Source organism: Hemiscyllium ocellatum, chromosome 24 (genome assembly GCF_020745735.1).
Source record: "Hemiscyllium ocellatum isolate sHemOce1 chromosome 24, sHemOce1.pat.X.cur, whole genome shotgun sequence".
NCBI lineage: Eukaryota > Metazoa > Chordata > Chondrichthyes > Orectolobiformes > Hemiscylliidae > Hemiscyllium > Hemiscyllium ocellatum.
In genome coordinates, this window is record NC_083424.1 from 43,662,189 (window position 1) to 43,683,536 (window position 21,348).

General features: G+C 45.6%; 1 protein-coding gene and 1 non-coding gene across 2 annotated transcripts in view; one reads left to right on the forward strand and one right to left on the reverse strand.

The window, feature by feature from the left end:
• Nucleotides 1-12,959: 12,959 nt before the first annotated feature.
• On the reverse strand, nucleotides 12,960-13,032 carry trnam-cau (transfer RNA methionine (anticodon CAU)). The gene has a single exon. It is a non-coding gene; the product is annotated as a tRNA-Met (tRNA).
• A 2,733-nt stretch (nucleotides 13,033-15,765) lies between these two features.
• sppl3 (signal peptide peptidase 3) overlaps nucleotides 15,766-21,348 on the forward strand; it is a 205,687-nt gene continuing 200,104 nt past the window's right edge. The window contains exon 1 of the mRNA XM_060843725.1: nucleotides 15,766-16,531. Within this exon, the coding sequence (XP_060699708.1) occupies nucleotides 16,509-16,531 (23 nt within the window). The 5' untranslated portion in view covers nucleotides 15,766-16,508. The remainder of the gene's footprint in view (nucleotides 16,532-21,348) is intronic.

The window sequence follows — 21,348 nt, forward strand, 5'->3', positions numbered from 1 at the left end:
CTCTGGATTCTCATTATCTCATTTCTGAAGGCTTCCCATTTTCCAGCCGTACATTTACCTGCAAACATCTGCCCCCAATCAGCTTTTGAAAGTTCTTGTCTAACAAATTCCTTAACAAATTCCTCTCCATCTAAACCCTTAACACTATGGCAGTCCCAGTCGATGTTTGGAAAGTTAAAATCCTCTACTATAACCACCCTATTATTCTTACAGATAGCTGAGATCTTCTTACAAGTTTTTTTCTCAGTTTCCCCCTGACTATTAGGGGGTCTATAATACAATCCCAATAAGGTGATCATCCCTTTCTTATTTCTCAGTTCCACCCAAATAACTTCCCTGGATGTTTTTCCAGAAATATCCTCCTTCACCACAGCTCCAATGCTATCCCTTATCAAAAATGTCACACCCCCTCCTCTCTTGCCTCCCTTTCTATCCTTCCTGTAGCATTTGAATCCTGGAACATTAAGCTGCCAGTTCTGCCCATCCCTGAGCCACGTTTCTGTAATTGCTATGATATCCCAGTCCCATGTTCCTAACCATGCCCAGAGTTCATCTGCCTTCCCTGTTAGGCCCCATGCATTGAAATAAATGTAGTTTAATTTATTAGTCCTACCTTGTCCCTGCCTGCCCTGACTGTTTGACTCGCTTCTGTTCTCAACTGTACCAGTCTCAGATTGATCTCTTTCCTCACTATCTCCCTGAGTCCCACCCCTCCACTCCCCAACTTACTAGTTTAAATCCTCACGAGCAGCTCTAGCAAATCTCCCTGCCAGTATATTAGTCCCCTTCCAATTTAGGTGCAAACCATCCTTCTTGTACAGGTCACTTCTCCCTCAAAAGAAATTCCAATGATCCAAAAATGTGAACCCTTCACCCATATACCAGCTCCTCAGCCATGCATTCATCTGTTCTATCCTATTTCTGCCCTCACTAGCTTGTAGCACCAGGAGTAATCCAGATATTACTACTCTCGAGGACCTCCTTTTTCAAATTCCTGCCTAACTCTCTGTAATTTTCCTTCAGAATTTCAACCTTTCCCCTTCCTTTGTCATTGATTCCAATGTAGATAATGACCTCTTACTGGTCTCTCTCTCCCCCTTGAGAACATTCTGCACCCTCTCTGAGAGATCCTTGATCCTGGCATCAGAGAAGCAACACACCAATCTGATTTTTCGCTGCTGGCCACAGAAACATCTGTTTGTACCTCGGACTAGAGAGTCCCCTAACACAATTGATATCTTGGAACCCAACGTACCCCTCATTGCATTAGAGCCAGTCTCAATACCAGAAATTTGGTTGTTGGTGCTACATTCTCCTGAGAATCCATCACCCCCTACATTTTCCAAAACAGCATACTTGTTTGAAATGGGTATAGCCACAAAAGACTCCTGCGCTAGCTGCCTACCCCTCTTACCTTTCCTGGAGTTAACCCATCTATGTGACTGTGTCTGAGACTTCCCCCCTCCCCCTTTCTAAAACCGCCATTCTGTGCTGTTGCAAGTTCCTATTGCTTCTAACTGTCTCTCCAACCGAACCATTCAATTTGATAAGATTTGCAACCAACAGCATTTATTGCAGATATAATCCGCAGTAACACTTAAACTCTCTTTAAACTCCCACATCTGACAAGAAGCGCATATCACCCAACAAAGGCCATTTTTGCTCCTTCACAATCTACAGATCCAGAAAATAACACCGTCTTACTCCTCTACAAAACACTGTCCTAGATTGAACTAATAGTTATGGCTTGTTATGACTCTCAAATGTTCTGTTCAAAGTTTTTACTTTTAGACCTCATTTTACTCTTGAAAACTTGCCAAGGCTTTACTTAACTCCTGAAATATCAAACTTTTCTGCTGTGCTCCCAGCAGTATTCTAAATTGTTATTCTTCATGGTATTCTAGACTGTCATCCGTTTACTAACAGTTTTCTGAAGTGTCAGCCTTATGCTTCACTGTCCCAGTTCTGCCTCATGGCTCCATTGGGATTTAAATTTTCAAAGGGTAACCATCCAGCCAGGTTTTTCTGCATAGTTTTCTAAACCATTTTAAAAATTACCTTTGTTTTGTTTCTCTTTAAGTCTTTTTTGTATTTTTCTTACCCATTTCTCAACTTTTGGCTCACCCGATGTGGCCTCCTCTATATTGGTGAGACAGGCCGCTTACTTGCGGAACGCTTCAGAGAACACCTCTGGGCCGCCCGAACCAACCAACCCAATCACCCCGTGGCTCAACACTTTAACTCCCCCTCCCACTCCACCGAGGACATGCAGGTCCTTGGACTCCTCCACCGGCAGAACACAACTACACGACGGCTGGAGGAGGAGCGCCTCATCTTCCGCCTGGGAACCCTCCAACCACAAGGTATGAATTCAGATTTCTCCAGCTTCCTCATTTCCCCTCCCCCCACCTTGTCTCAGTCGGTTCCCTCAACTCAGCACCGCCCTCCTAACCTGCAATCCTCTTCCTGACCTCTCCGCCCCCACCCCACTCCGGCCTATCACCCTCACCTTGACCTCCTTCCACCTATCCCACCTCCATCGCCCCTCCCCCTAGTCCCTCCTCCCTACCTTTTATCTCAGCCTGCTTGGCTCTCTCTCTCTTATTCCTGATGAAGGGCTTATGCTCGAAACGTCGAATTCTCTATTCCTGAGATGCTGCCTAACCTGCTGTGCTTTGACCAGCAACACATTTGCAGGTCAACATCTCAAATCAACATCTTTTTGGTAAGCAGAATTGTACTTTAAGTTGTCTTGATGGTTCTTCTTTTAAGCAGGTCTAGTAATTTTTTTCTCTTATTTTGCATCTTAACTGCTGTTAACAGCTTTGTTGCCTTGAGAGGCAAACTCCTCTTTCCCACATTGCTGACAATGTTGTGTTGTCTCAGCCGAAAGTTGGTTGTCCTAATATTCAGACCTATTTTACTTGATGATGCTCAGACTGCTCTATTTCAAATAGTTACTATTTTCTTACCAACTGTTAACTATTTAAACAACCAGGTCTGTCTCCATCCAAGGTTAGACCAAAGGTCCTTACCAAGTGATCTCTGACATCTCACAGTGGGTGATGTCATTCACATTCCAGCCCGTATAAATCTTCTACAGTGTTCTTATTTAAATACAACCCCCCCTCAAAAAATACAACATTCCCCTTACCAGACAGCTGGTAAGTCAATTTGTGAAACTTGGGAAAAGCCTTCTGTAGAATCCGTAATCTTTTAACAGGTAAGTTTAAAAGCTTTAGTCAACTTCGAACTGTTAGAATGTAATGGTGATGATAATGATAATTTAGTTATGTTTTGAATTATCGTAGGTAAGTGCCCAATGAATTGATCAGCCTGGTGTCAGAGTTCATATGGATCAGTCCTTTCTCCGGTGACTGGTTCTCATCTGCATTCTTCAGAATATAAGGTCAGATATGAATGTTTGTTGGGGACTTGTCGTTTGATTTTCAATATTAAAATGCAACTTTTTAGCATACTGAAATTACTATATCTGGTGCAAATTCCAGCATCTGCATCCCTTTCCTTTTTATATTATGATGGTGTCCTGTCAAGGATTACAATTCATGTAGCTTCTGTACACTTGAAAACTGCATCCTTGAGCTACATACTAATGTTATAATATGGGGGGATAGTGGTGTAGTGGAAATATCACTGGCTTAGTAAAGAATAGGACTCTGAGGGCATGGGTTCAAATCCACTAGAGCGTCTGTGGATTTATATGCAATTCATTAAATCCGGAATTGAGATCTAGACTCAGTAATGGTGACCATGAATCTATCGTCAATTGTTATAAAATCCCATAAGGGTCACAAATACTCTTTAGGGAAGGAAATCTGCCATTGTTCTTTGGTCTGTCATACATGCAACTCCAGTCCCAAAGAAAATGGGCTTGGCTCTTAACTGTCCTTCGAAATTACCTAGCAAGCTTCAAGGGAAAACTTTTGGAAAATTGTGTACAATTCTGCAGTCCTTCCTATCGGAAAGATGTTGTGAAACTTGAAAGGGTTAAGAAAAGATTTACACGGATGATGCTGGGGTTGGAGGATTTGAGCTATAGGCAGAGGTTGAATAGGCCACGGCTGTTTTCCTTGGAGCATCGGAAGCTGAGGGGTGACCTTATAGAGGTTTTTAAAATCATGAGGGGCATGGATAGGATAAATAGTCAAAGTCTTTTCCCTGGGGCAGAGGAGTCCAGAACTAGAGGGCATAGGTTTAGGCTGAGAGGGAAAAGAAATAAAAGAGACCTAAGAGGCAACTTTTTCATGCAGAGGGTGGTACGTGTATGGAATGAGCTACCAGAGGAAGAGGTGGAGGCTGGTATAATTGCAACATTTAAGAGGCATCTGGATGGGTCCATAAATAGAAAGGGTTTGGAAGGATATGGGGCCAGGTGCTGGCAGGTGGGACTAGATTGGGTTTTGATATCTGGTTGACATGGTTGGACCGAAGGGTCTGTTTCCATGCTGTACATATTGTGACTCTATGATTCTATGGCTCTATGTCTCTTAGGTTGGTGCAACAAATGCTTGCCTTGCCAGTGATCCTTACATTTCATGAAAAAAAAGTGAATTGCATTCATGGCATATGCAACATCACTTGGTGTCATATGAATGTGGTTGGCACCCTAATGATTAATTTACTGATAACTATATACATTGTATGTACTATGGCAGGAAATCAAACTTGTTTGATTCGTGGGTGGCACAGTGGTTAGCACTGCTGTCTCACAGCACCTGAGACCCGGGTTCAATTCCCGACTCAGGCAACTGACTGTGTGGAGTTTGCACATTCTCCCCGTGTCTGCGTGGGTTTCCTCTGGGTGCTCCGGTTTCCTCCCACAATCCAAAGATGCGCGGGTCAGGTGAATTGGCAATGCTAAATTTCATGTAGTGTTAGGTAAGGGGTAAATGTAGGGATATGGGTGGGTTGCGCTTCGGCGGGTCGGTGTGGACTTGTTGGGCCAAAGGGCCTGTTTCCACACTGTAAGTAATCTAATCTAATCTAATCTAAAAAATGTAATGTGCAAAATCAAATGAATATACTGATGCATATTTACCTGCTCTGCCAGCTGTAAAGTCTGTATAATTTATGGATTACATGAAAATGTTTAAAACAAAATTGGGAATAATAAGTCTGAGAATTGAGGATTATTCATTTAAGTTATGACAAACATTGTAGAAAAATTACATTTAATAAGAAGAAATCAATTCCTATCTAGCCCAGGCCCTATGATTCCATGTAGTTCAACTCTGCAGTCACAAAATGTGACCTTTTGAACCCTGTGGAACAGGGGTGGCACAGTGGCTCAGCACTGGTTAGCACTGCTGCCTTACAATGCCAAGGACCCGGGTTCAACTCCGGCATCAGTTGACTGTCGGTGTGGAATTTGCATATTCTTGCCGTGTTTGCATGGATTTCCTTTGGGTGCTTCGGTTTCATCCTACATTCCAAAGATGTGCATGTTAGGTGGACTGGGATGTGTAGGTTGGGTGGATTAGCCATGGGGGTTTGCAGGCAGTGGGCTGAGTCTCGGTGGAATGCTCTTTGGAGAGTTAGTGTGGGCTTGTTGGCCCCAGTTGGTCCTAGTCTTTGATGCAGACAGACACGTCACATGTACACTATTTAAATAGTTAAGAGTGGATCATAAAATAAATACTGTTTAGAATACAGAAGCCTCAGAATCTACTCGCTAGATTAGTGGGACCAACCTTAGGTCCAAACATTACAGTGTGGAATCTGAGAGTTTGCTTTTTAGATGCTATTTACAACACGATACCAATAGTTTTAACAATAAGGACACAAAATAGGTAAATTAGACTACTTATTAAGGGGACCAAAACTAGGTCCAAATCCGACAACATTGATACGTGGCAAGTAACATTTTCACCATACAAGTGTCAGACAATGACCATTTCTAACCAGAGAGAAAGTGATCACTTCCCTTTGGCATTAAATGATATTACAAATGCCGAATCCCCAACTTTGAAAAACCTAGGGGCTGCTGTTGACCAGGAACTTAACTGGACAGCCAAATAAATACTGTAACTATAAGAGCAGATTAGTGTATTCTGCATCAAATAGATCACCTTCTAACTCCTCACAACTTTTCCACCATCCACACAGCACAAGTCAGAGGTGTGACAAAATATTCTTTATGTCAACTGCAACTTCAACAGAATCAAAGACGAAGCAGCTCACTTGATTGGAATACCATCCACCATTTTCACTATTCACCCCATCCAATGTACACTAGTACAGTGGTAGAAGTGTGCATCATCAATGCAGGGCATTATAGCTATTTGCCAAGGCTTCTGGACAGCATGTTCTAATCCAAGCCCTCTGGCACCTAGAGAAAAATGGATAGCAGATGTATGGAAACACTTTCACTCCCAGATTCTCTTCCAAGTCATGCAGCAGCCTGATTTGGAAATATATTGATGTTCTTTCTTTGTCACTTGGTCAAAACCCGAAACTCTCTTTGTAACAGCAATTTATGAGTATCTATATCATATGGTCTTCAGTGGGCTTGGAAATGTTAGGCCCAAAGTCACCACGCATACTACACTTTACATACGTAAAATTATTCATACACTGTAAGCAACAGAATTGCTTTCCAAAAGAAATCCACTTAATTTGCACTTGAATGAATCAATACTGCTTCCATTTCCCAATTTGCATAATTGCTCTTTATAATTCAGTCCCTCCGTCTGCCTAATTATTTTGGGTATTTTTTCCCTTTTTTTTGTTGGTTACATTATTCCTTATACAGTAGAAACTAGAACAGTACACAACATTCTCAGTGCAGTCATAGAGTCATAATCATAGAGTCATGGATATCTATAGCACAGAGCGATCCTTCAGTCTAACTCATGTTGGCCAACCAGATACTCTAAATTGATCAAATCTCAAACCGTAGCATCTGGCCCATTTCCCCCTAAACTTTTCCTATTTGTCGACTCATCCTGATATCTTTTAAGTGTACCAGCTTCCATCACCTTTTTTAGCAGCTCATTCCACATATGCACCGCCCTCTACATGAAAAAATTGCCCTTTAGATCCCTTTTAAAACTTTTCCCTCTCACCTTAAACCTATGTCCTTCAGTTCTGGATTCCCCTATTCCAGGGAAAAGAGCCTGGCTATTTACCCTATCCATGCCCCTCATGCTTTCATAAACCTCTTTTAGGGCACCATCAGTCTCCAGGGATAACAGCCCCAGCCTATTTAGCCTCTCCCTATTGCTCAAACTCTCCAACCCTGGCAACATCCTTGTAATCTTTTGTGAACCCTTTCAAGTTTCACAACATCTGTATTACAGCAGGGAGACCAGACCTGCACGCTGTATTCCAAAAGTGGCCTAATCAACATCCTGTACAACTGCAACATAATCTCCATACTCCAACACTCAATGCACTGACTAATAAAGGCAAGTATATTAAACTCCTTCTTCACTACTTGCGACTGCACTTTCAAAAAACTATAGACCTACAACTCCCAAGGTCACTTTGTTCAGCAGCGCTCCCTAGGGCCTTACCATTAAGTGTATAAACCCTGTCCTGGTTTGCCTTTCCAAGATGCAGCACCTCACATTTATCTAAATTAAAGTCCATCTGCCACTTCTCAGACCATTGGCCCATCTGATCAAGGTCCTGTTGTAATCAGAGGTAACCTTCTTCGCTGTCCACTACACCTCCAATTTTGGTGTCATCTGCAAACTTAATAACAATACCTCTTATGCTCGCATCCAAATCATTTATATAAATGATGAAAAGCAATGGATCAGCACCGATCCTTGTGGCACACTGCTGGTCACATAGTCCCAAAGATTTATAAAGTAGGATCACAGGTTTCATTGGGAGTTACTACCAGACAAGATGAAGATATCAAAGTATGGTCTAGCATTGTAAGAAACTAAACCATATCTTTTAGTTTACTCCAATTTGTGGCGCACTCTCCATATCTTTTTGTTTCATTGTGTGCATTTCACAGGTCACCTGAGGGTGGACCAATAAATCAGGGCGCAGGGCACTTGCTGGATAACAGTTGCTGTTCCAACACCCTCTCTGTATTTTACAGGTGACCATGAGATAGCAGGTGGCTTGTCTAGCTCAATTAAGATTCTTAAGTGGGCAAATAATGCCAAATAAGATCCCTATTCCACTTTCACGCTGATAGAATAGCAAGTGTGAGAGACCTCCATTCAATGTGTAGCTCAGCAGGTTTAACCCTGTGGGTTGCTTTCAATCAAGGTGCAGGTGTCCCTTTCCCTGGCCCCAGTGACAATCAGCGGACCTATTCCCATAGTTTTACCTCTCTATTTCCACACCCTGATCAACCTGCTGCCAATCACTTCATTGCTGTTTGTCAACCTGGCCCCACTGAGATCTTGGACGGTCCTGAATATCCAGGTCCATCATGGAATGCTATCTCTTTGGCCTATATGCAGTGGTCACTATGCTTGCTTGGCACTGCCAGTGTGCAGAACAGCTGGCTTCCAATTTGCTTCTATAAGTTGGGTCATCCACTTTGAGATGACTGAAGGCCAGCCTCATTCTAATGAGAACATTATCACTTTCAAAGATTAAAGTAAGCCGGGCTAGCAGAGGCAGGACTGCTCATGGAATGTACGCTTGGCTACAGGGAGCCTGTCCTCAATGTTAAATACGGTCCCCTAAAAGACCAAAAATAAACCTCAACCTTGAAAACTTTTGACAATAGAGCATTAGAAACCCACTGGGTTTGAAATTCCAAACAACCCTCTTTGGGGGGAAAAGCATCATTCTAATTTCAATACTGAATGATTGATCTCTCCTCCTATGCCGTGTATTCTATATTTCCCAGCTAGGGAAAGCAACCCCAGTACCTACCCTGACAAACCTTTTTCAGTCTTGTATGTTTTAATAAGATCATCTCTCTTTCTTCTAGGTTTCAGAGAGTATAGGCCCAGTTTACTCAGTCCCTCATCGTTGGACAATGCTCTCATCCCAGGAACCAATCTAGTAAACTTTCACTGGATGGGCTCTGAGACAAATACATCTTTTCTCAGAAGTGAAAAATCAAACTGTACATAGTGCTCCAAGAGTGGTCTCACTAAAATCTTAAACAATGTTGGCAAGACTTGTATTTGAATCCTCTTGTAATGAAGGATTTGCCTTCCTAATTGTTCCATTATCTGTAAACTAACTTTCTGTCAACATGATTTTATGGCAATCATCAGTTGTCATATTTCCATCCTGGCAATTTGCCTTTCTGTTGTAATTCTGAAACTTTGTTCTGGATAAATCTTCATAAATGGATCTCAATTTGTTGGGATTTGCTCTTTGAGTTGTTTTTTTTATTCCTTATTGTTCAGCTCAGGTTTGTTTTGCTGAGAATTGATGCAAGAGTGAATTTGAAGCTTCGTAGTCAGGTTAAGAGAACATCTGGGAGCACGGTAAAAAGCACCAACAGTCTAGTTCCTTAAATGGTAATATTTATGGATAAAGAAAGAAATAGCAAACCAAAAGAGAAAATGCTGGAAAATCTCAGCAGGTCTGGCAGCAGCTGTAAGGAGAGAAAAGCGCTGACGTTCGAATCTAACTGACCCTTTGTCAAAGCTCTGACAAAGGGTCAGTTAGACTCAAAATGTCAGCTCTTTTCTCAGCTTTGACAAAGGGTCAGTTAGATTCAAAACGTCAACTCTTTTCTCTCCTTATAGATGCTGCCAGACCTGCTGAGATTTTCCAGCATTTTCTCTTTTGGTTTCAGATTCCAGCATCCGCAGTAATTTGCTTTTATAAAGAAAGAGCAAATATTGGGAAAAGTAGGGCAATTTTCCATAATATTCGGTTTAGAAAGTGAAATAAGAGGAAGTAAAGGTTGGATTAAGACTGAAACAAGGGAAATGTAAGAAAGCAATTTTTTTAACTTCATAACTATTTTCTAGCTGCAGAACTGAGATTTTATCGTTTGAATTGTTCCTTTTCTTGGCCTCCAAGATTAAGTGGCATTTCAATGAATCTCATAATTCAAAAAGGTCCTTGTAATATGGAATATCTGTCCTAATTTTCTGGGACATGTGTAATGGGGAGGCAATAGCCTAGTGATGTTCTTCCTAGACAATTAATTAGAAATCCAGCTAATGTACTAGGACTTAGCTGCAAATCCTGCAATAGCAGATTGTGGTGGAAGTTGAATTCAATAAAGAATCTGGAATTAGGTGTCTCATGATGGCCTTGAAACTATTGTTGATTTTCAGAAGAAAAACCCATCTGGTTCACTTATGTCCTTTAGGGAAGGAAATCTGTCCTCCTTGCCTGGTCTGGCCTAAATGTGACTTCAGGCTCACAGAAATGTGGTTGGCTTTGTGTGTGGGAAATCATGTCTCGTGAACTTGATAGACTTTTTTGAAGAAGTAACAAAGAGGATTGTTGAGGGCAGAGTGGTGGATGTGATATGGATATGGACTTCAGTAAGGCGTTTGACAAGGTTGCCATGAGACTGATTAGATTAGCAAGCTTAGATCTCGTGGAATACAGGGAGAACTAGCCATTTGGATACAGAACTGGCTCAAAGGTGGTGATGGCAGTTTGTTTTTCAGACTGGAGACCTATGATCAGTGGAGTGCCACAAAGATCATTGCTGGGTCCACTACTTTTTGTCATTTATATAAATGATTTGGATGTGAGCATAAGAGGTACAGTTAGTAAATTTGCAGATGATACCAAAGCTGGAGGTGTAGTGGACAGTGAAGAAGGTTACCTCAGATTACAATGGGATCTTGATCAGGAGGGCCAATGGGCTGAGGAGTGGCAGATGGAGATTAATTTAGATGAGTAATTAATTTAGATAAATGCAATGAGGTGCTGCATTTTGCGAAAGCAAATCTTAGCAGGATTTAAACACTTAATGGTAAGGTCCTAGGGGGTGTTGCTGAACAAGGAGACCTTGGAGTGCAGGTTCATAGCTCCTTGAAAGTAGAGTTGCAGTTAGATAGGATAGTGAAGAAGGCGTTTGATATGCTTTCCTTTATTGGTGAGAGTATTGAGTACAGGAGTTGGGAGGTCATTATGAAAGGATATTATGAAACTTGGAAAGGTTCAAAAAAGATTTACAAGGATGTTGCTATGGTTGGATGATTTGAGCTATAGGGAAAGGTTGAATAGGCTGAGGCTGTTTTCCCTCACGTGTCGGAAGCTGACCTTATACAGATTTATAAAATCATGAGGGACATGGATTAGATAAATAGATAGTCTTTTCCTTGGGGTTGGGGAAATCCAGAACTAGAGGGCATAGATTTAGAGTGAGAGGGGAAAGATATAAAAGAGACCAAGGGGCAACTTTTTCACGCAGAGGGTGGCATGTGTATGGAATGAGCTGCCAGAGGAAATGGTGAAGGCTGGTACAAATGGAGCATTTAAAAGGCATCTGGATGGGTATATGAGTCGGAAGGATTTGGAGGGATATGGGCCGGGTACTGGCAAGTGGGACTAGATTAGGTTGGGATATCAGGTCAGCATGGACAAGTTGGACTGAATGGTCTATTTCCATGCTGTACATCTCTATGACTCTTAACTGCCCTCTGGTCAATTAGGGACAGGCAGTAAATGCTGGCCTAGCCAGATGTGCCCACATACCTTGAGTAAATAAACAAAACTCCCATTTAAGACCATAAGACCATAAGAAATAGCAGTGGAAGTTAGGCCACTCGGCCCATCGAGTCCACTCCACCATTCAATCATGACTGATGGGCATTTCAATGCCACTTACCCACACTCTCCCCGTATCCCTTAAGTCCTTGCAAGATTAAGAATTTACTAATCTCACTGAAGACATTTAACGTCCCGGCTTCCACTGCGCTCAGTGGCGATGAATTCCACAGGCCCACCACTCTCTGGCTAAGAGTGTTCACCCTTTCTAAGTCATGAATTATCTTGTAAATTTCTATTAGATCTCCCCTCAATCTTTCAAACTGTAATGAATACAATCCCAGGATCCTCAGCCATTCCTCGTATGTTAGGCCTACCATTCCAGGGATCATCCTTGTGAATCTCCACTGAATGCGCTGCAGTGTCAGTATGTCTTTCCTGAGGTGTAGGCCCCAAAACTGGACACAGTATTCTAAATGGGGCCTAAATTGAGCTTTATAAAGTCTCAGAAGTACATCGCTGCTTTTACATTCCAACCCTCTTGAGATAAATGACATAACATTTGCTTTCAAACCATGGACTCAACCTGCAAGTCAACCTTTAGAGAATCCTATATTAGCACTCTGAGATCCCTTTGTACTTTGGCTTTATGAATTTTATCACTGTTTAGAAAATAATCCGCCCCGTATTCTTTTTCCCAAAGTGCAAGACCTCACATTGCTCACATTGAAATTTATCAGCCATTTCTTGGACCACTCTCCTAAACTGTCTAAATCTTTCTGTAGCCTACCCTCCTCCTCAGTACTACTTGCCTGCCCACCTAACTTTGTGTTATCGGCAAACTTTGCCAGAATGCCCCCATTCCCTTCATCCAGATCTATAATATATAAGGTGAACAGCTGCGGCTCCAATACTGAACCCTGTGGGACACCACTTGTCACTAGCTGCCATTCCGAAAAAGAACCTTTTACCCCAACTCTCTGCCTTCTGTCAGACAGCCTATCCACAATCCATGCCAGTAGCTCACCTTGAACACCATGGGCCCTTACTGAGCAGCCTCCCATGAAGCACTTTATCAAAGGCCTTTTGGAAGTCTAAGTAGATAACATCTGCTGGGTTTCCCTGGTCTAACCTACTTGTTACCTGTTCAAAGAATTAAACAATGACCAACTTTGACACTGCAACTATCACTCACTTGCAAACCTCAGCGCTACGCTCATCAGTGTGGGGATTGAACCCATGATCTTGGCACTATTAGCACCGTACTTTAACCATAGAGGTAATCTACCTACATCTTTTTAAAATCACTGGATGGCAAGAAGCCACAAACTTGCCTTCTCTGAGGATTGAGCTCAGGACCTTCAGATTATGAGACTGACGCATTGCCTACTGTGCTAAGAAGGCCACCAGCCAGTGCAAATGCAGCAATTTTATCTAGTATTCACAAATTTGGCAGTCATACCTGACTGCACAACTATGAAAGTCACAGCAACCTTATTTTAAATAAGATTAACTGCATAAGAAGGGGTTAAAATTTGCATCTGCCTGACAACATTTGGCATTTGGAAAGTTACAGTTCAACACTTCCCAAATCTACATGTTTACTTATGCTTCTTGGATTCCAAACAGTGACTAGAATCTAAACAGTACTTCATTTGGCTGTAAAGCACTTTGGGATATCCTAAGATGATGAGAAGGCACAACATAAATGGAAGTGTTTTTTAAAGAATCCTAAGGAAATTGCAAGCAATATCCCATTTTCTTTGCAAATCATCCAGAAATTTAAGGTGATTTGCATGACAGCATATCTTTTGCATAAAACAAATTGTTGTTTTCTTTTTACACAGTGACACAGGTGAATGTCATGAATGCACAATTATTTTACCAGCAAATTCTGGGCCAATATCTCAACCTCATCTGATGGAAAACCAATGCCATCTACTGGGAGGTCTGTGGACTAGCATCAGAAATTGAGCCTAATGGCAACAAAGAGTCACCTCAATTGAATTTGCATCCTTTGTAAATATTTGTTGAAGTTTGGAAAATTGGGCTGGCTCAGGAATTGGTAACACAAAGACCCATTTTTAAAATTTAGTCAAACCTCTTCACAGCCTTGACGCTGTTACTCAATTCTGCCTGAAGAAGGGCTTAAGCCCGAAACGCCGATTCTCCTGCTCCTTGGATGCTGCCTGACCTGCTGCGCTTTTCCAGCATCACATTTTTCAGCTGTTACTCAATGCCAGTAATAATGAAAAATAAGGAAGAGACATTTCAATAACAAATTTAACCTGATGAAGGGCTTTTGCCCGAAACGTCGATTTTACTGCTTCTCGGATGCTGCCTGAACTGCTGTGCTCTTCCAGCACCACTAATCCAGAATAACAAATTCAAGGCTTTTACAAACACGTTAGTTGAATGTTACTTCCTCATAAGTTCAGTGTTGATAAATGCTTAAGAGAATGAAACAAAATATTTAATTACCATCAAAAGGGGGTTGATTGATCAAGTAGGAGAAAGTGAGGACTGTAAATGCTGGAGATCAGAGTCAAAGAGTGTGGTGCTGGAAAAGCACAGCTGGTCAGGCAGCATCCGAGGAGCAGGAGAGTTGACGTTTTGAGCATAAGCTCTTCAACAGGAACGTGGGAGTAGGCCCAAGAGAGCTGAGAGATAAATGGGAGAGGGTGGGGCTGGGGGAAGGTAGCTGGGAATGCAATAGGTAGATGAAGGTGGGGGAGAAGGTGATAAGTTGGAAAGGAGGGTGGAGCGGATAGGTGGGAAGGAAGATGGACAGGTAGCACAGTTCAAGAGGTCAGTGCTGAGTTGGAAGGTTGGATCTGGATAAGTTGGGGGGCGGGGAAATGAGAAAACTGGTGAAATCCACAATGTTCCTGTGTGGTTGGAGGGTCCTATGGTGGAACATGAGGCGTTCTTCCTCCAAGCTTCGGATGGCTAGAGTTTGGCAATGGAGTAGGCCCAGGACTTGCATGTCCTTGGCGGAGAGGGAGGGGGAGTTAAAGTGTTCGGCCATAGGACCAAATCTGCTCAAATCCCTACATAAGCTGAATGTGGGTCTGGGGTTGTAGGCATCAGAGTATAGATTAGTTAGATGTAATATGTTCAGGCTGTAGCTTGGTGACTGGAAGGTAATGTGAGGTAAACTTTTAAAACATCCTCATGTTGGGTGAACGTACTTGAGTGCACAAAACTGAAATCACAGCATAACTGCATGCATCAAGAGTGCCTGGATAAGAAGGGTTAAAATCACAACTGCTATGACAGCTTTTGTGAAGTAGGAAGTACAATTGCATTTGGAAATGACTGAAGATGGCCATTAAATTTGGGAAACCACAAACAATAATGCTGGAATTTTTGTGTCATGTTTAGAAAGTCATTGTTGTAGCTTTTCCATCAATATTTATGGACATCCAATGTCAGCCATGCTGTGAAAGTTATCACAGGCTGCAAACGACACCAGGTTATAGTCCAACAGGTTTATTTGAAATCACAAGCTTTTAGAACACTGCTCTGTCTGGCAAAGGAGAAGTGCTCCAAAGGCTTGTGATTTCAAATAAACATGTTGGATTATAACCTGGTGTCATGCGACTCCTGACTTTGTCCACCCCAGCCCAACACCGGCATCTCCACATCATGGTCGCCAATGACAGCACCATTGTACTTCTTGCATGGGGCCCGAAGAGAATGACAACAAACTCTTCCAGAACACCAGCAGCAAGCAGCAATTTGGATTTCTATTCAACACAGCTATAAATCAAAACTTGACATGAAGCCACACGCATACATAAAAGCAGAACAAGCTGGTGATGCAAGGTTTGCTCATGCAAGTTGGGGAAACTGAGGTTGTTCTCACCCTGACCAGCACTTGTGTGGTCCAAAGAGATCAGGCAGAGGTGGTCAATGTGTACAATTGCTACATTTAAGAGGCATTTGGATGGGTATATGAATAGGAGGGGTTTGGAGGGATATGGGCCAGGTGCTGAGGGTCTGTTTCCATGCTGTACATCTCCATGGCTCTAATGTGAAGATCCCAGATTAAAGTCAGAGGACACTGGAAGCTCAAGCTTTACGTGCCTTGACTTTCAATGAGTGCGCTTGCGTGGGGGCGTCGTTTGACACAAAACGGGAAAGGCGGCGACAGGCTCGGAGAGAGAAAAAAAAGAGAGGGGGGGGTGGGAAATGAGGTGATTTTTTAAAAAAAAACATTTTTATTATGATATCGGCTTCATTTGGAGCCTGAGGAGTAGCGGCTGACGGACGGACGGGCGGGAGAGCACACGGTCAGCGAGCTGGTGAGAGCGGGGCCACGACCGACTGAGGGCGGAAAGGAAAGAAAAGGGAGAGAGAGCGGACAAAAAAAAATGTAATAAAACGGCCCCCTTTTCAGCGTGTGTGCAAAAAACACCCAACCGGATTTGCATTTAATAAAAAAAGAGGAGCATCTACCTTTCGAAGGAGAGACGCCGACAATCAAAGGGAGAGCCGTTCATCGAGGGGGTGGACCACAATATTGTGTGTGTGTGGGAGAGAGATTTTTAAAAAAATATATATATTTTTATTCAGGAAAACGAATCATTTTGTTTTTGGTGAGGAGGAGTATTTGTTTTATCTTGTTTTTTATTTGAAGCTCTCTCTGAGACACAATGAAGGCGCCTGTCCGCCATGTTAGCCCCATGGGCACGGACTGACTGGATCATTAAACCACCCCCCCCCCCCACAAACACATTCATGTTTGATGTCGTTACCTTGGCCAAAAGAAACCTTGAGGAGAATTCTGCGGTGTTTAATCCCCCCCCCCGAGAGGGAGGAGAGGTCCCGGAGTTTGCTGCAGCCGCCGTTGTTGTGAGTGTCCTGTCGGAGCTGCCATGGCCGAGCAGGCATATTCCTGGTGAGTACATTCCCCCCTCATACCTCTTCCCCCCCCCCCTGTTTTTTTGTAAAAAATCGATCGTTTGGCGGTAGGTCATCTCTTTTTTCCCCCACCCACCCCGAGCTGCTTGTGAGGGGGTGGGGAGAGCTGGGCTTGTAGGCCGCAGATGCAGCCTCGGCCTCGCAGTTTGAAGGGAGCCCGGCTGGGCCGAACGGGGTCCGGGGCGCGATGGTCGAGCTGGGCGCATCAGCGCTTGTGGCTGGAGGACGCTGTGTTATAAGCTGTGGCTCCCCTCGCTGCCTTTCTTCCTCCCCCCCCCCCCTTCCTCTCCCCCCCCCCCCCCCTTCTCTCCTTCCCCCCCCCCCCCCCCTTCTCTCCTTCCCCCCCCCCCCTTCTCTCCTTCCCCCCCCCCCCTTCTCTCCTTCCCCCCCCCCTTCTCTCCTTCCCCCCCCCCCTTCTCTCCTTCCCCCCCCCCCCCCCTTCTCTCCTTCCCCCCCCCCCTTCTCTCCTTCCCCCCCCCTTCTCTCCTTCCCCCCCCCCCTTCTCTCCTTCCCCCCCCCCCTTCTCTCCTTCCCCCCCCCTTCTCTCCTTCCCCCCCCTTCTCTCCTTCCCCCCCCTCTCTCCTTCCCCCCCCTTCTCTCCTTCCCCCCCCCCCTTCTCTCCTTCCCCCCCCTTCTCTCCTTCCCCCCCCCTTCTCTCCTTCCCCCCCTTCTCTCCTTCCCCCCCCTTCTCTCCTTCCCCCCCCTTCTCTCCTTCCCCCCCCTTCTCTCCTTCCCCCCCCTTCTCTCCTTCCCCCCCCTTCTCTCCTTCCCCCCCCTTCTCTCCTTCCCCCCCCTTCTCTCCTTCCCCCCCCCTTCTCTCCTTCCCCCCCCTTCTCTCCTTCCCCCCCCTTCTCTCTTCCCCCCCCTTCTCTCCTTCCCCCCCTTCTCTCCTTCCCCCCCTTCTCTCCTTCCCCCCCTTCTCTCCTTCCCCCCCTTCTCTCCTTCCCCCCCCCTTCTCTCCTTCCCCCCCCTCTCTCCTTCCCCCCCCTCTCTCCTTCCCCCCCTTCTCTCCTTCCCCCCCTTCTCTCTTCCCCCCCCCCCTCCCCTCTCTTCCCCCCCCCCCCCCCTCTCCCCCTCTCTTCCCCCCCCCTCCTCTCCCCTCTCTTCCCCCCCCCTCCTCTCCCCTCTCTTCCCCCCCCCCTCTCCTCTCCCCTCTTCCCCCCCCCTCCTCTCCCCTCTCTTTCCCCCCCCCCCCCCTCTCCCCTCTCTTCCCCCCCCCCCCTCCTCTCCCCTCTCTTCCCCCCCCCCCTCCCTCCCCTCTCTTCCCCCCCCCCCTCTCCCCTCTCTTCCCCCCCCCCTCCTCCTCCCTCTCTTCCCCCCCCCTCCTCTCCCCTCTCTTCCCCCCCCCTCCTCTCCCCTCTCTTCTCCCCCCCCCCTCCTCTCCCCTCTCTTCCCCCCCTCCTCTCCCCTCTCTTCCCCCCCCCTCCTCTCCCCCTCTCTTCCCCCCCCTCCTCTCCCCTCTCTTCCCCCCCCTCCTCTCCCCCTCTCTTCCCCCCCCCTCCTCTCCCCTCTCTTCCCCCCCCTCCTCTCCCCTCTCTTCCCCCCCCCTCCTCTCCCCTCTCTTCCCCCCCCCTCCTCTCCCCTCTCTTTCCCCCCCCCTCCTCTCCCCTCTCTTTCCCCCCCTCCTCTCCCCCTCTCTTCCCCCCCCTCCCCTCTCCCCTCTCTTCCCCCCCTCCCTCTCCTCCTCCTCTCTCTTCCCCCCCCCCCTCCTCTCCCTCTCTTCCCCCCCCCTCCTCTCCCCTCTCTTCCCCCCCCCCCCTCCTCTCCCCTCTCTTCCCCCCCCTCCTCTCCCCTCTCTCCCCCCCCCTCCTCTCCCCTCTCTTCCCCCCCCTCCTCTCCCCTCTCTTCCCCCCCCTCCTCTCCCCTCTCTTCCCCCCCCTCCTCTCCCCTCTCTTCCCCCCCCTCCTCTCCTCTCTCTTCCCCCCCCTCCTCTCCTCTCTCTTCCCCCCCCTCCTCTCCCCTCTCCTTCCCCCCCTCCCCTCTCTCTTTCCCCCCCCCCCCTCCTCTCTCTTCCCCCCCCTCCTCTCCCTCTCTCTCTCTCTCTTCTCCTCCCCCTCCCCCTCCTCTCTCCCCCCCCCCTCCCCCTCCTCCTCTTCCCCCCCCTCCCCCTCCTCTCTTCCCCCCCCTCCCCCTCCTCTCTTCCCCCCCCTCCCCCTCCTCTCTTCCCCCCCCCTCCCCCTCCTCTCTTCCCCCCCCTCCCCCTCCTCTCTTCCCCCCCCTCCTCTCTTCCCCCCTCCCCCTCCTCTCTTCCCCCCCCTCCCCCTCCTCTCTTCCCCCCCCTCCCCCCTCTCTTCCCCCCCCCTCCCCCTCCTCTCTTCCCCCCCCCTCCCCCTCCTCTCTTCCCCCCCCTCCTCTCTTCCCCCCCCTCCCCCTCCTCTCTTCCCCCCCCTCCCCCTCCTCTCTTCCCCCCCCTCCCCCTCCTCTCTTCCCCCCCCTCCCCCTCCTCTCTTCCCCCCCCTCCCCCTCCTCTCTTCCCCCCCCTCCCCCTCCTCTCTTTCCCGTCTCTCTCTCTCTCTCACACACACACACACACACACACACACACACACACACACACACACACACACGTCACGAAACTGGGGCTGAACCAGAATGTGTACATTATACAGGCTTTAAATGTTGAACCCTGCCTGGGCTTAGCTTCGACTTCATGTTGATCCATGGGCCCAATCAATGACCGGTTTGTTTATTTTGAAATCAAATTTGTCACCGCCTCTCTTTATGTGTATGATGTTGACGGTCTCAACTCCTTGCAGTTTAAATGCCAACATTTGCAACGCGAGGCAGATCTGTGAAATTAATTGCTCGGGATGTTGGTTGTAGTTTTGGAGGGAATGTTTGTGTGACACACAGGTCTATTGCAAGGTTACACAGTTTTTAAAAGGCACCCAGCTGCACTCGTGATTTTCTGGCTCCAGTGCCTAATCGCTGCGTTTTTAAGCAGCACAGTGACCATTACGGTTTAAGGTGCTTGCTGTGTGGGTTTGGAGTTGGATAGCTCACTCACAAGTGAGCCTCTTATTAGGGAGATTGAGACATAATATTCTTTACACTTTCTGCTGTGTTAAGTTGTCTTCAGTTTTGAATAACAGTGTTGAGCTGATATGTTGTTAACTGGCACAGTTCACATTTACTTTGACCGAAGGGAACTGTACAAGTGTATGGATAACAAAGTTTCTTTGATTCTTGTCGTAAGGATGAAGGCATTTTTGTTATTGTTTGATTGCACTTGCCCACAGATGTCTGTGTATGTACATGGAGGTGTAGTATTGGGAAAGCGCAGCAGGTCAGGCAGCTTCTGTGGAGTGAAAGTATCAACGTTTCAGGCATAAGCCCTTCATCAGGATTCCTGAAACGTCGATTCTTCTGCTCCTCGGATGCTGCCTGATCTGTATTTTTCCAGCACCACATTCTCAACTTTGATCTCCAGAATCTGCAGTCCTCACTTTCTCCTCCCTATACACATAAAGGCAATGTCACATTTGCTAAAGCATGGGTATTCATGCAATGTGAACTGCAGTGGGTGTTTTGCAATCTTTGCTCAAGTTATACCACCTATTTGGCATATAATGTAACACACTATCAAGAGTAAATGTGCTGGAACTCCTCGTGCCACATGGAGATTTTCTTGGGATATATTGAAACATTTTTCATAAGTGTGATTTGTACTATGATTAATGCAAAACCGATTTGCACATGTAATAATTTAAACATTGTGGAACCCTTTCTAATCTATGAAAATACTTGAATTTAACTACCATTCCACTTTTATCATTGGAAAAGTCTCTGAGCACCATCCCAACTTAGTGCGGAATGACTACGGAAATCTATTCTGATTTGTTTTTCGTGACGCAACTCCAAGAAAAATTATGCTCAAAAGTCATGCAATGTCTAGCAGTTTTTTTTTGTCCTTGAACTACATTCGTGAAAATGTTTCTAGGGAGTTTGGAGGACTGCACCTGTAATTGGATCCACTGTTAAAGTGGATTAATGGAATCTATTCTGTAGCTGTCATTTTGGACCATGCAACTAATTTCCTACTGTCCACAGGCATTTTCAGTTGCTGATCAAGTTAAGATTATTGAGCAGAAATCTTGTTAGACCAGAGGAGGGAGAGTCACTAATTGCAATGCCATATTGACTTATGGCACCCAAACTGAGAAGCAGAAATGCCAACTGAGTTAAGGAGAAACTGAAAAAGGAATTTCACAAAAAGAGAGGGCTGGTCAAGTTTGTGTCTGTTTCTGCTCTATTACCTCCATAAATCATATTCCCAATGTTGTTGGTAAACTTGCTAGTATTTGCTTTGTGTATTGTATATGGATGCTGCTGAATTCCTTTGTAATTCACCAACGAAAAGAATTGATATTGGTTGAAGTCTTGTCACTTCTTGTACTTTTTAATTAAAAGAAAAATAGCAACGTGTATGTGTGGTTTATAATTTTTTTTAAAGCTGTTCAGTCACAAACTTGAAGTTCTTCATTGGGTGTAAAGTGCTTTCAAGGAGTATGGTGAATAGAATAGAAATTTTTTCCATGTGTACTTTTACATGAAAGATATGGTGAAAAGTTTGATAAGTCGCCTCACCATGGTACCTGCATCAATGACCAAAGTCATACATAGCGAAACTAGTCATTTGGATACAGAACTGGCTGGAAGGTAGGAGATAGGATGGCTGCGAAGGGTTGCTTTTCAGCCTAGAGGTTTGTGACCAGTGGTGTTCTGCAAGGATCAGTGCTGAGTCCACTGCTTCATTTATATAAATGATTTGGATGAGGTACAGTAAGTGAATTT